This window comes from Octopus sinensis, linkage group LG4, assembly GCF_006345805.1.
Source record: "Octopus sinensis linkage group LG4, ASM634580v1, whole genome shotgun sequence".
NCBI lineage: Eukaryota > Metazoa > Mollusca > Cephalopoda > Octopoda > Octopodidae > Octopus > Octopus sinensis.
Window position 1 is genome coordinate 115,444,998 of NC_043000.1, and position 14,202 is coordinate 115,459,199.

Consider the following 14,202-nt stretch of genomic DNA (forward strand, 5'->3'; position numbering starts at 1 on the left):
CCTTTAAAATGTTTTAGCCCGAAGGCCGTGGCCATACTGGGGCACCACCGCTGAATGAGCTACACTAATATGTGAATCCACCTCTGATACGTGGCACTTGGTCAACAAGGGAGTTCGATGCCGCTGCCCGCATCTGTGTCTCCTGTCGTGAGGTAGGTTCATCTGGGACCCCCGACAAGAAGAGATCCAGTTTAGTTTTAAAGAAACCCACACCATGCAAGTCTCTCAGGCATTTAGGGAGGATGTTAAAGAGCTGTGGTCCTCTGAAACCCAAGCTGTTGCAGTATCTGGTCCTGTATTTTGATGGTGATGTTGGAATCTTTGGCACCATGCAGAGGCGCCCCGTTCTGCGGTTGGGGTAACTTTGAATGCCAAAGTTTGGGACAAGACCCTCCAGGATTTTCCAGATGTATATCACCACATATCTCTCCCACCTTCGCTCTAGGGAGAAGAGGTTTAATACTTTCAGTCTTTCCCAGTAGCTGATATTTTGCATTGAGACAATCTTTGTGTAGCTTCTTTGAATTGCTTCGAGTTCTGCTGTTAGTTTTATATTGTGTGGTGACCATAGTTGGGAGCAGTGTCCAAGCGGCTGAGGACGAAAGTTTTCCAGAGGACCATCAGTGTCTCCTCTCTTGTTCTGAAAGTTCGGAGAATCCATCTAACTAGCCGTCTGCATTTTATCACCAGATTAGTAATATGCACTTGGAAAGATGCATCATTGCTCATGTCAATGCCCAGGTCACGCACTGATTTTGACTCAGGGATTGCAATTCTTCCCGGGCCAGTGTATCCAGTCTGCATGTCGTTTACCTTTGTGTGCCGGTAGCGCACACAATATGCATATATTTATATATTATTTATGTTATTATATATATATATATATATATATATATATATATATATATATACGTGTGTGAGTGTGTTTGTCCCCCAGCCCGCCGTCGCTTGACAACCAATGCTGGTATCTTTACATCCCCGTAACTTAGCGGTTCGGCAAATGAGTTCAATTGTATAAGTACCAGGCTTACAAAGAATAAGTCCTGGTGTCGATTTCTTGGACTAAAAGGTGGTACTCCAGCGTGGTCGCAGTCATATATATATATATATATATATATATATACACACACAAACCGCTTTGACTTAGTGTGAACAGTAAATGGATTAAGGAATGTGTTCTTGGCAGAGTTATGTACCTTGATTACTGGTCCACACGGGTTGGGGATGGGACTTGGGATTTTGTAGTTAAGTTCGTCGTCTAAGGTGGGCAAGGTGGCAAAATCGCTAGCATGCTGGACGAAAATGTCTAGCAGTATTTCGACGGTCTTTACGTTCCGAGTAGGACTTCGGCTTTCATCGTTTCCAGGTGAACAGTGGGAATGGGGAGGTGTCGATGTAATCGACTAAACCCGTCCCCACAATTTTCAGGCCTTGTGCCAGAAAGAATCATTTTACTCTCTGAAGCAACCTTATAAAAACAGACAAAAGTGAAAGCGAGCAAGAAAATCGTTTGACAGAAGTGGTGAAGAAAAAAAAAAAAAAGTGGAAATTGCATGTTAACCTGGGGATTAGCAGAAGGCATCTGCCGGGACTGAACTCAAAAGGCAACGTCGTGAAGGCGCGTGGTGTAGCGGTTAGTTGTGTCGGACTCATGATTGGATGATTGTGCTTTCGATTCCTGGACCAGACGATGCGTTGTATTCTTGAACAAAACATTTCATTATACGTTGCTTCATTTCATTCAGCTGGCAAAAATGGAGTAATTCTGCGTTGGGCCGGTGTCCCGTCCTAGTGGGGGAAAGTATACGTCATCCTTCATTTAAAGTGTATATATATATATATATATATATATATATATATACGTATTGTGTTTACTCATGTGTAAGTTGCACTATTTTATGCTTGCTTTTATCTGAAAATATTGGGGTATAACTTACACACAGTGTAATGCTAAACCTACGAAGCGAAAAAAAAATTGAACAAAGATTCAACATTTATTTAAGAGTGAGCTTATTGCATGAGTAAATGCGATATCCCAAATCGGCATTTCATGAAAATGAAACCGAGATTGTAATATCAAGTATAATAGTATCGAATGCCCTACTTAATGTCACTAAAAACAGAAAAAAAAGAAGGAGTTTTGAGTCTGCAAAAGAAACAAGTTCGGTCTGGACTACAAATAAAATCGCCTTTTTAGTTAAAAACCCTTCAGGTACGTATAAAATAAGTATCAGACACGAGGGATATTAATAAATATACTGTGTGTGTGTGTGTGGTAACTTTCTGAAACATGGATAATTTGTTAATAAAAGTTTCTGAATATACGTCTCAGATGGTTTTGTGGTGTAAAACTCTTTTGTCTCTCTTTAAACTCAAAGGTAGCCGGTCCTCAACGTGGTTATTTAGTATGCTAGAAATAACAGTTATTAGGCATAACAAAACAGCCACTATACTGATCTAATACGCCGCAATGGGGTCCTTTGCAGTTTACTAGGAGCCGAGAGTAGTTGATAGCACACAGAAGAAAAAAAAAAACAAGGAAAATAAATAATTCCAAGGCGAGGGGAGATTCCGAGCCCCCCGCCGCTCCGATTTCGGTGGAAAAAAGTCTTTTGCGATATATTAGGAGATGAGATTAGTTGATAGCACAAGAAACAAGAAAAACGAGGAAAAAACATTATTTCTCACTGAAATCGAGTTGGGTGTTGTTAAACTATAAATTTAAACTATATCTAAAGTACACATTTAAAAAATATTCTGGCAAAAATCGGATTTAAATACCTAATGGCAGGGTTTTCAGCATTGCAATAGATTCAGAAGAGCTTGCAAAACCCCCCGGATAGCTCTTTCCGTATGTGCAAGGCCGGCCTTAAGCCAATTGGACCGAAGCGAAAACATATTTTCTACACTTTAGCGACACAAGTGTCAATGATTTTCTTCAATACATAAGGATATAAAGTCTAATGTTTTTGCTTTTTTGTGTTTTTTTGCAAGTCCATGTAGATGTTTTTTAAAGACTTCAGGGAGACCACTCTTATGAAATGTCGCAGTTTAGAATGTGCACCTCTTATGCGCGAGACCCCCCCCCCCTTCGGGAGCAATCGGTCCAATCGGCCTAAGGCCGGCCTTGCACACACGGAAAGAGCTACTCAGGGGCTTTGCAATCTCTTCTGAATCCATTGCAATGCTGAAAACCCTTCTGTATTGCCAGTAGGTATTTCAAGGTCGCGAGCGTTTCGCCCCCTTAGCATGTACACTTCACCCGAAGACAATTGGAGTGAAGAAATGGATTAGTTACTTTTATCTAATTTAGTTTTGTGCTAAACAATGATGCATTAAATTCGTATTGGTGCTCAGCTTTTTATCACTATCCATACGAGCTTTAACATTTCATAGAAATACGTAAGTCGATTAAGCAAAACATTCCGACTCTTAGCCAGTAGCTATATCCATGTCTTTTGCATCGATTCTCAAAACTCTCTTGGGTTCGCTAATATCTTTGTTAGATAAAAAAAATTTTTAATTAAATTTTCTATCGGGTGGGGAAAAAGATAAAATATTGAGTTGAAATCGATCCGTACTTGACTGATACTTTCATCACGCCAAGGGTGGATGAGAGGCAAATTTAATCTGGCGGAAGCCAACTTAGTCATTCGTATATCTGTCAAGTACTTTATCGATCTAATCGAACATATTTCAATGTGCAGAGTGATAGGGCTCAGAATAGAGGTAGAGTAACCTTTGGTGTCTGACAACTGCACCTTGCCAGGAATGGTCAAGTGGAGAGGCATTATTGATCCTTATTCAACTCCTATCTTTCACTTGATGGCTCCTAGACCCGCCCCTGGTACCCCACTTGAACTGGTGAGCTGAGCCAAGTAAGGGAATGGCATTAGCACTACACTAGTAGGCAAAAGATTCTGGGTAAAGCTTCCCAGGGAGTCCCCAGTTAAGGAGGAAGAACCTGTCCAGATCAACGGCCTAGAGTTCAAGGCCAAAACGCATCTGGGGTAGAAGTATACGGTTGTGGATAACGGCTTGGAGAGGAATGGGTACTGCCAAACTAACTTACCCATGATACATTCATGATGATGACAACCAGAACCTGACTGGTCGTCGCCTGGGTTAACAAAAAGTGGACCGGCTTCGATTTCTCCAACTTATAGAGGGTAGCACAAGTTCGAGAGAGGAGGCGAAATCTGGTTGCGACGTCATCAACGAATGCCCCAACGACCACACATGCGAAGGAAGGGGGAGATTTTGTGTGTGACCTTGCGCCAGCGTCAGAAATTAATATTTAGTTTCATTTTCGACATTCTGCTTTCTGGAGTTCAAATACTACCACAGTTTACATCATTTATCCCTCTGGGGTTGATAAAATAAATACCAGATGGATCATTGAACGAGTTGTTTGTCTTGTTCAGTTAGCATCGATCTCTTTTTTTTTCTGGCTTAGTGTATCTCCGACTATATTGTCCACATTCTTCTTTTTAAGGGCGGTAGAGATTACTGTTTCAGGCATGTCATACGATTACGTATGAGGCTCGTTATTTATTTATTTATTATTATTATTTGCTTCCCTCCTGAGTTAACACTTTATTAGCTGTAACATAAGTCTCTCCCTTTGTCTGTCCCCTCTATGTTTAGCCCCTTGAGGGCAATAAAGAAATAAATTGAAAACTATTGGCCAGAAACAGGTCGGCTAAGTCACTGGGATCTTTCCACAACTTTGACAGACAATCAGACAGGGACTTCGCGTCGTTATAGAATAAAAAAAAATCTCATTTTATAAAATATTTTACATCTCCAGATCTATTTTCAAAATATATAATGCCTTAGCAATTCTAAAGAAATGTTCTTCAGCCATGCTTGATGATACGAAACCAAGGATTTAAATTGTAGACTAAACTGTTTCTCTAAAATAAGCTTATGCGACGTTTATGAAAATAATATTTCAGTGATTTTTATATAATTAACAAAGGAATAGAATATAATTTTGTTGTATAATTTTTTTAGTGTTTTACCGCTTTTTTTATTGTATCTTATGTCATATAGTTTCTACAATTATCACCAGGTGTGTCTAATCACTTTTTTTTTTGCTTAAAATCTGAGGACATCCTTAAAGTTTGAAGAAAAAAATACATAAAGCACAAATATATATTTAAATGGAAGAAATAAAATGTTCACAAGCTCTGTTTAAATGAGAATAAAATTAATATATATATATCATTTGCATAGAAAACTACGAAATCAAGCTGTTAACAAGTAATGTTCACGGAAATACACGGAAACGACCGAATGTAGATTTTCTTAATTACTGTTTCCAAACTTATGAATGATTTAAAAGTTGTAAATTATTAATTATGTTGCTTTCAACATATAAATACACTAACAAGTTTTATTTTATTCTACTTCGGATAGCAATTAACACAAACAATAAACGTATTGTGTAACTTTTTAATTCTCCAAGCACGTGGTGATGGATTTGTTGTTTATATAAACTTATAATTAACATTATTTAATTGAAATATTTCAGTTAATTAGGCAAAGTTCTAATTGAAGCACACCATATATAACCGTCTGAAACTTTTTTTTTATTGATTTTATTTTGACAATCTCTGTTTGCAACGTCGAAGATTGCGATTTTAAGAAGAAAAATATTTTTCTGAATCTCTCCCCCTCCCCTCAAAATTTTTTCCTCTATGGAATTTTTCCAGCCTTCTTTTATTTGTAATTAAGAAAAGGCAGACATTACGAATACCTGCCTCTTCCATAAGGTTTTCAAACTTTTAAAATAATTTTCGAAATTGGAAATTAACTACCCATAAATAAATATCTTATAATTTTGCTCAAGACAAACGAAATAACTTTCTATGTGTGTGTGTGTGTATCCAGAAATTGATATATGCGTGTATATGAAAATTATGAAAGCTTATTTCACACCTAATAAACTATAGGAAAACCCACAGAAAAATCTGGTATCACAATGCCATCTGTAGATCCACGTCCTATTAAAAATATGCAACAAGTCTGTATAACATTTTTCGAATAGATTACATGGTTTCTTTTAATAATATTACGTTGAATGAAATGAAAGGCCATCATCCTTCCACACATTGAATCTGTCATAATTTGTATGCAAATACACAACGAAAGCTTTCCCAGTAGGTATGTGAGGTGGGGTTCACCTAAAGCGGGGCGAGCGTTTCGACTCTAAGCGGTAGAATCGGTAATATTCCGGACAAAATGCTTAGCAGTATTTATTCCGGAAAATATAAACTTTTCCCCACAATACTAAGAGTAAAAGATGTTTTATATGACTCATTCTACCTGTGTCCGAAGTTTGAAAGTGTTTAGTTACAAAAAATTAATTTCTCGATCTGCCGTTGGAAGGGAGAAGATCCTTTATTCCAATTAATTACGTTCAAATTCGGCAAACTTTACCTTTCACCCTTTCGAGGTCGATAAAGTACCGGCTGAGTACTGAGGTCGATGTAATTAATCGACTGCCCACTTCCCTTAGAATAACTGGCTTTGTGTCAAAATTTAAAAATCGTTATTTGTTTCGCATCGGAAGGTGCGCAAAATAATGTGTTTCTTTTATTTTCGTGTTTCGAAGGAAAATGTCAGCGGACTCAAATCGTCCGTATTTTCAAACATGTATTAAAAATGCAAGAGCTTGAAGGGGAGGAGACGAGAAAGTGGAAAATTAAAAGATTTCTTTGTTTTTTCTTTTCCATAGGAGAGGGACAGTATTTAAAAAATAATAACGAAATTATTGTATACAGTGCTCAGGTGCACAACAAAAGAAAAGAAAAGTTTGAAAATGTCTTTTTTTTTTTACAGAATCAGCTCTTCTAGATATGTATATGATAAATATATAATACAAAACCACATTAAAGATATAAATCCAAACCCGGAAAAAGAAAAAAAAATGGGAAAAGAGGAACAAAGAAAGGGGAAAAAAATGTATCTTCTTCATTGAAAATAAATTTGAAGAAATGGTAGGGGAAAAGCTACAACCAAGTTATCTAATATCCTCATCTGTACTCTGCCAATATTTTTTTTACTTCAGATTTTTGTTTGTTTTTTTTAAAAAAAAACATTTGTAACTTTAGATTCACAGACATTTTAAAAACATTTTTGCATTTTAATTTGTAGTAATTGCTCTATGGAATTTAATGATTTATAAAAAAATATCTTTCATTTTTTTTTTACTTCAGTCTGTGGCCATGTTGGAGCACTGCCATGAAGGGTTTTAGTTGAACAAATTGACTACAGGACTTCTTGGGGAAATTTTGAACCTGGGTTCTCATTCCTAAAGTATTTTCAATGTTGTTAATATTATTATTATTATTATTCAGGTCACTGCCTTGAATCAAATTCGGAATCTTGGGGTTAGTAGCCTGCACTCTTAACCACTACATCATATGCCGCCGCCCATTGTATATGTGTCTGTGTTTGTGCCCCCACAATCGTTTGACAGCCGATGGTGGTGTGTTTGTGTCTCCAATTGGCAAAAAAAGACCGATAGAATAAGTACTAGGCTTGCAAAGAATAAGTCCTGAGGTCGATTTGCTCGACTAAAGGCGGTGCTCCAGCATGGTTGCAGTCAAATGACTGAAACAAGTAAAAGAGTGTGATCGCTTTAGTGAAGGCATGTGGCTAAGTGGTTTGGACTTTTGGCTCACAATCATAAGGCTATGAGTTTGTTACCAGGCAGTGCATTGCATCTTTGAACAAAATACTTTGTTCCATGTTGCCCCAGTTCACTCAATTGGCGAAAGTGAGTCATGCCTGCAATTCGAAAAGGGTCAGCCTTGTTGCATTCTATGTCACATTGAACTGCCCTGCGAACTATATTAAGAGTACACATGTCTGTGGAGTATTCAGCCACATGCATATTAATTTCACAAGCAGGCTGTTCTATTGATTGGATCATCTGGTACTCTCATCATCACATCCGACCAAAGCTTTGTGAGTGGATTTGGTTGACGGAAACTGAAAGAAGCCTGTCGTATATATATATATATATGTATGTATGTGTGTGTGTATATGTTTGTGTGTCTGTGTTTGTCCCCCCCAACATCGCTTGACAACCGATGCTGGTGTGTCCCCGTAACTTAGCGGTTCAGCAAAACAGACCGATAGAATAAGTACTAGGCTAACAAAGAATAAGTCCTGGGGTCGATTTACTCGACTAAAGGCGGTGCTCCAGCATGGCCACGGTCAAATGACTGAAACAAGTAAAAGAGTAATGTGTGTGTGTGTTTGCATCCAATACTAAAATAGGTTGAATGCTCATTTCGCTTGAGCTAAATTGTCAGCCAATTCATCTCAGTCTGTCAAAATTAATAACCTTGTGCCTAAATCAGGAATAATTACTGTTATTGTTTGTGTATTTATTTATTGAAAATCCATTTAGCTGAGTCAGTGACCTAATTGTCAGAAAGTCAGTGATTTCATTGGACCACGTTTTGGACTGAATCAACAGATTAGAACAGAAAAACATTAACTTAATTATAGTTTTACACTTACTATGAGGTCTTTTCTCTGTAGCCATCCACTTTCACATTCAGACTAAATTTGAAAACATATTTCTAATAAAATATTTCCACTTAAGTGTGTCAAGTTTTTAAATAGTTCAGAATTTGAAGGGATCTAATAAAAAAGAAAAGGAGTGCCCAAATTTTTTTATTTGATTTATATTCCAAAAATCTTATTTTATACAACTTTATCTGATACTAAATATATAAAAAAAAATTTTTTTATTACAATATAGGCATAGGAGTGGCTGTGTGGTAAGTAGCTTGCTTGCCAACCACATGGTTCCAGGTTCAGTCCTACTGCGTGGCACATTGTGCAAGTGTCTTCTACTAGAGCCTTGGACCGACCAAAGCCTTGTGAGTGGATTTGGTTTACGGAAACTGAAAGAAGCCTGTCGTATGTATATGTATATGTTTGTGTGTCTGTGTTTGTTCCCACAACATCGCTTGACAACCGATGCTAGTGTGTCCCCATAACTTAGTGGTTCGGCAAAGAAACCGATAAAATAAGTACTAGGCTTACAAAGAATAAGTCCTGGGGGTTGATTTGCTCGACCATGGGCACTAAGGGGTTAAGGTAATGTTTGGATTATAATTGAAGTTTTTTACTAAAGTTATGACAGGGCATAAAGTTATGCCCTGAAATTTCAGTTTATCAAACCAACTCCAGTACTTGTTTTTTTAAGCTTGTTACTTATTCTGTTGGTCTCTTTTGCTGAACCACTAAGTAAAAGGATGTAAACACACCAACATCAGTTGTCAAGCAGTGGGTGGGGGTGGAGGTGGGGGCAAACACAGACACACATACGATGGGCTTTTTTCAGTTTCTGTCTATCAAATCCACAGACAAAGCTTTGTTTGGTCTAAGGCTATAGTAGAAGACACCTGCAAGCTTCCCAACCACATGGTTCCAGGTTCAGTCCCACTGTGTGGTACCTTGGGCGCATGTATATATATCACGTGACCGACCAGACCATCAGATGTTGCTACACATCGCTGGTCACAATGCGTTTGCATTGTTTTAGTTGTTAAGTGAGCAGGCCAACAGAAGAAAGAGTGAGAGAAAGAGTGGTGAAAGAGTACAGCAGGGATCACCACCCCCTGCTGGAGCCTTGTGGAGCTTTTTAGGTGTTTTCGGTCAATAAACACACACAACGCCTGGTCTGGGAATCGAAACCGTGAGTCCGCTGCCCTAACCACTGGGCCATTGCGCCTCCACGTATATATATATATATGAAATGAAAACCTGGCACAATGTGGACAACAAATGAACATCTCTGTTGTCTGGGGAGAATCATTCTTTTTTTAGTGACTTATTAATTTAACAAACTCATCAGTAAAAGTTCCACTCATTTATTTTTCTAGAATTTTTGTTGCATTTTCCAACTTTTTCAATAGTTGTTGACTCTGTAAGGTAAGCCTGCAGGAAATGTCCTAGTTTTCTTGGCACATTGCCAAAAGAGCCTGGGAGCAATGGATTTATCCCTGCTTCTGAAAAGCTGTGAGCATCCAGGGAATTGATCATGCAGACAATGTCCACGTGCGCAAATGGTTGTGAATGATTTTTTTCCATGGACCCTACACTTATCTCCACTTCTCAAGCTAGTTTGCCAAATAGTTATGCAGCAATCCTCTAAACTGGAGGCTTCCACTTTATGGATAGTGTTATCAATGGTGGAATAGGAGCAGTTTCCACCGATGTCCGACCACATTTGAACTGGCAATGTCAGTGCTTGACTATGCTGTATGATGGTACATCGTCGCCATAAACTTTTCATCTCATTGAAAGTCTCTTTTGGTGTATGACCATCGAAGTATAAGAACCTGATCACAGATCTGCATTCAACTGCCTTCATTATAACACCTTAGTCCACCTCAGCAGTTGTAAAAGACAAACGAATACTAGTGGAAAGCTGTAATTTATGATGTGACATGTAGAGACATGTATGATTATACCTGTACAAGCTCCATTTCCTGCAGTAACCAGAAGTGGGTCAGGGAAAATCTTTAATGAACACCCCTCATAAACTTAATAAACAGTTGTTAGAGGGAGGTAATAAAGATAAAGTTCGTTTCCATGTCATTTAGACTCATTGGGTTAGTTTCCTGGTTTCTGTGGCATATATATTTCCCGCTGGATGTGAACATTGACTGTTGCATTAGGTGGTAACAATTCAAAGTGAATTACTCCTTTGTAATCCCACCAGATAGAGAGAAGAACCTTTTTCCATGAAGTTCCCTTCTCGATTGTGGTTGACCATTTCCCTTTTACAAAGCCACTATTTATGACGTTTAACATTTCAATAGAAGATCTATTTTTTGTCACCAGTCACAAGTCTATCCAAAAAGGGTGAAAAGAGTTTGCAAGAATGGCGAGGCAGATGTCAACTCAGGATTTGCAGTTGCTTTTGGACAATTTATGAGGCACCCATTTTCTAAGTTTAGGAACCATTCCAAGTTGCTGAAGATGACAATGAACAGTTGTATGGTTTGATGGATGTCCTGTTCCATCTTCATCTTCAAGGTTGAAATCTCCACTTCTGAATTTTGCAAACCATCTTCTGCAAGTTCATTCAAGCATTCTTTCCCATAAACTGAGTGTATGTTTCGAGTCGCTTCGGCTGCAGAGTTTCCTTTTTTGTACTCATAAAGCATTATGTGCCTTAAATCCTCTTTGGATACTTCCATGTTAGAAAGGGTTTTAATCGAAGAAATTTTAATTCTATTATTCTGTAAAATAATATTTAATTAGTTTAAATGTACACAAATGCATAAAAATCATTTTTAATTCCATTAGACATTCTAAAATACTATTAAATTTCATTCAATTTTAAAAAACGGTAAAATCGGACAGAACTTATGAGATGACCTGATATATATATATATATATATATATATATATATAAGGGCTCTTCTGTTTGGTTTTCACTTTTCAATTTTGTTCAATTTGATTTCAAATTTGGTGTATTGATGTAGTTTTGTATGCTAAGTATGGAAATGAAATTCAATTTTGCCATAAATTAATAAAAAGTTAATAGCTTAGCATTTAATATTAATATTGGCTATTTACTGATGGTGGCAAAAGTATACTTTGAAAGTTACTCATCATACGATTGCTAACACTAAAGTCTTATTTATAAATCTCTACACCCTTAGATACAGTTCTCAGTATAGTTATTTCCCTCCTTTACACAACTAATTTGCAAAGAATGGAATTTATTAGCGAAGTATATCAAAGTACATTCATGTTTAAGCCTGGTGAGTGGATTTGGTAGATGGAAACTGAAAGAAGACTACCAATGTGTGTGTGTGTGTTTCTTTACATCTGAACTTTAAAACTGCTGAGCTACAAGTAGTGATGGCTCTTACTGGATTTGTACCTTTTGAAGATGTATGATATAAGAGATCTCTTACTTGAAAAACAGGGTAAGGGTTAATGACATGAAGGGTTGCAATGACTTAATATCTTCCTCTGGCTATATTGGCCAAGTTGTTAAGAAGCTTGCTTTGCAACCCCATGACTTTGATTTCAGTCCCACTGTATGGCATCTTATGCATGTGTCTTCTATAGCCCTGGGTTGTCCAAGGCCTTGTGAGTGAATTTGGTTGACACAAGCTCTGTGGAAGCCTGTCATATATCTGTTTCTGTCTGTACCCTTCAAGCGTTTGACAGCTGTTGTTGGTTTCTTTATTTCCCCTGTAACTTAACAGTTCAGCAAAAGAGATGGATAAAATAAGGAACAGATTGTAATAAGTACTGGGGACAATTTCACAAAACCTTTCAAGGGGCAATGACTGAAAGAAGCAAAGGATAACTTATGCTAGCAAGGAACAAATAAGGCCGATGTAAAACCCGAAAAGAATGAATACGCAAACACTGAAGATTTTTGAGTTTTGCGAATTTTATTTTGGAAACACCAAAGAACAGTTGTGTCCTTTGTGTTTAGAAATTGGTACCTGTGTAAAGGAAGACTGGGAGAGAGATGGGAAAAATCTGATATTGGTCCTTTTACACAAGACAAAATATTGAAACAAATAGCATTAAGCTATGATACAGACCCACCTGTGGACAAAACATAGATTAAAAATCTTTATAGTATTTACAGATAAAGTCAAGTTTGTGTGCGTGTATTTAATCACGATTGTATTTTTCCTTAATACAGTAAAAATTAGCACAAAGCCCCATGTTTGGTACTTCTTGCATCAACTCCAAAGGGAGATGGAAAATTTGACTCTGAGTGTGATTTGAACTTAAAAGAAACATAAAAGAATGCTACTAAATACTGCAAGGTAACTTTGTTAATACTGATTCCAGAATTGATTTTGGTCTCCAGTACTTTTGGTATAGATCTCTGTTGCATGGCAAAAGGCAAAATCATCTTTTGTGAGATGAATGGGGAATACTTGCCACACCGGTATATGCAAGCACGCTTTGGCCATGCAAGCAAGCGGACTTTGGCCATGCTGGAATATTTGCAAGGACACTGCTGCAGTTTCTGCTTACCAAATTCCACTCCCAATGCATCAATCAACTCAAAGTCTATTAGGCATGCATCCATCAAAGACAGCCACATTTTCATTCACACAAAATACATCATCTTCATTCTCTCCAAGAATCCCATTTTTTTCTCCTTCAAATTATTTCCTTGTATTTAGTTTCAAATACTACATAAAAGGATTTGAAGGAAGAAAAAAAAACCGTATGAAGGAAATAATATCAAGAATGATTATTTTGTTTTGTTTTTCTGATTGTCTGTAATTTTATTCTCTCTCCCTTGTGATTATATATATATATATATATGGAGAGAGAGAGAGATATCTGGTTTGTGTCTTTTTTATTGCAGTTAAAATATTGGCCTTCGTCCCTGATAGGGACCAGACAAAATAATGAAAAACTCAAGCAACAAAAAGCAATCAAGAGACATGGCTAATTTGATAATTTGCTAAAAACGGGAAAGAATAAAAATATAATAATAAAGTGTGTAGCATTAAGTCTGGGCCAATGTTAGCTTGCTTATAACTATGGTAATTGCAGAATCTAATTTCGAACAGATTTCTTTCACGTTATCTTCAATGTCACCAGTTATTGCATCACCATGGAATTTCTGTAAAAGATAAAATATATCATTTAAATAATATATCAACAAAATTGTTAAAAAGTAAGAAATTATTTACATTAGAATAAGATGTCCTGTGATACACAGCCATGCGTGTGTCGATTGTAATTTTATTAACCTGTCCAACTTGTGCCAGCATGGAAAATAGTTGTATGATGATGATTGTCATATGTCTTGTACTCATAAGACCAGCTATTTCATTTCCATGGTGGTATAAGTGGCTGAGATCACAACACACCCACTGAACAGGATGCCAGTCTCATCATCATCATTTAACCCTTTCATTACTGTATTTATTTTGAGATGCTCTGTGTTTCTTTCAATTAATTTAAAATATAACAAAGAATTTAGTAAAATAACTTAGTTATCATTCAGCCAGTGTTAGGAACATAAATTGTGACTAAGGTTTGGTGGAAGATTTTTATTCAAAACTTATGAAAACAAGGCATTTGTACAACAGAACCAGAGCCGGTTTCAGCTGGATTAGTAATGAAAGAGTTAATGGTTTCCCCCACCATTAGAGTGCGACACTTCTTTAC

At 37.1% G+C, this 14,202-nt stretch overlaps 1 protein-coding gene and 1 long non-coding RNA gene across 2 annotated transcripts in view; one reads left to right on the forward strand and one right to left on the reverse strand.

The window, feature by feature from the left end:
- Positions 1 to 3,536: 3,536 nt before the first annotated feature.
- On the forward strand, positions 3,537 to 10,776 carry LOC118763090. Its single transcript, XR_004998844.1, has 3 exons — positions 3,537 to 4,264; positions 8,256 to 8,263; positions 10,765 to 10,776. It is a non-coding gene; the product is annotated as an uncharacterized LOC118763090 (long non-coding RNA).
- A 1,654-nt stretch (positions 10,777 to 12,430) lies between these two features.
- The window catches only part of LOC115210787 (tetratricopeptide repeat protein 27), a 59,913-nt gene continuing 58,141 nt past the window's right edge, over positions 12,431 to 14,202 (reverse strand). The window contains exon 24 of the mRNA XM_029779517.2: positions 12,431 to 13,651. Coding sequence (XP_029635377.1) covers positions 13,535 to 13,651 — 117 coding nt within the window. The 3' untranslated portion in view covers positions 12,431 to 13,534. The remainder of the gene's footprint in view (positions 13,652 to 14,202) is intronic.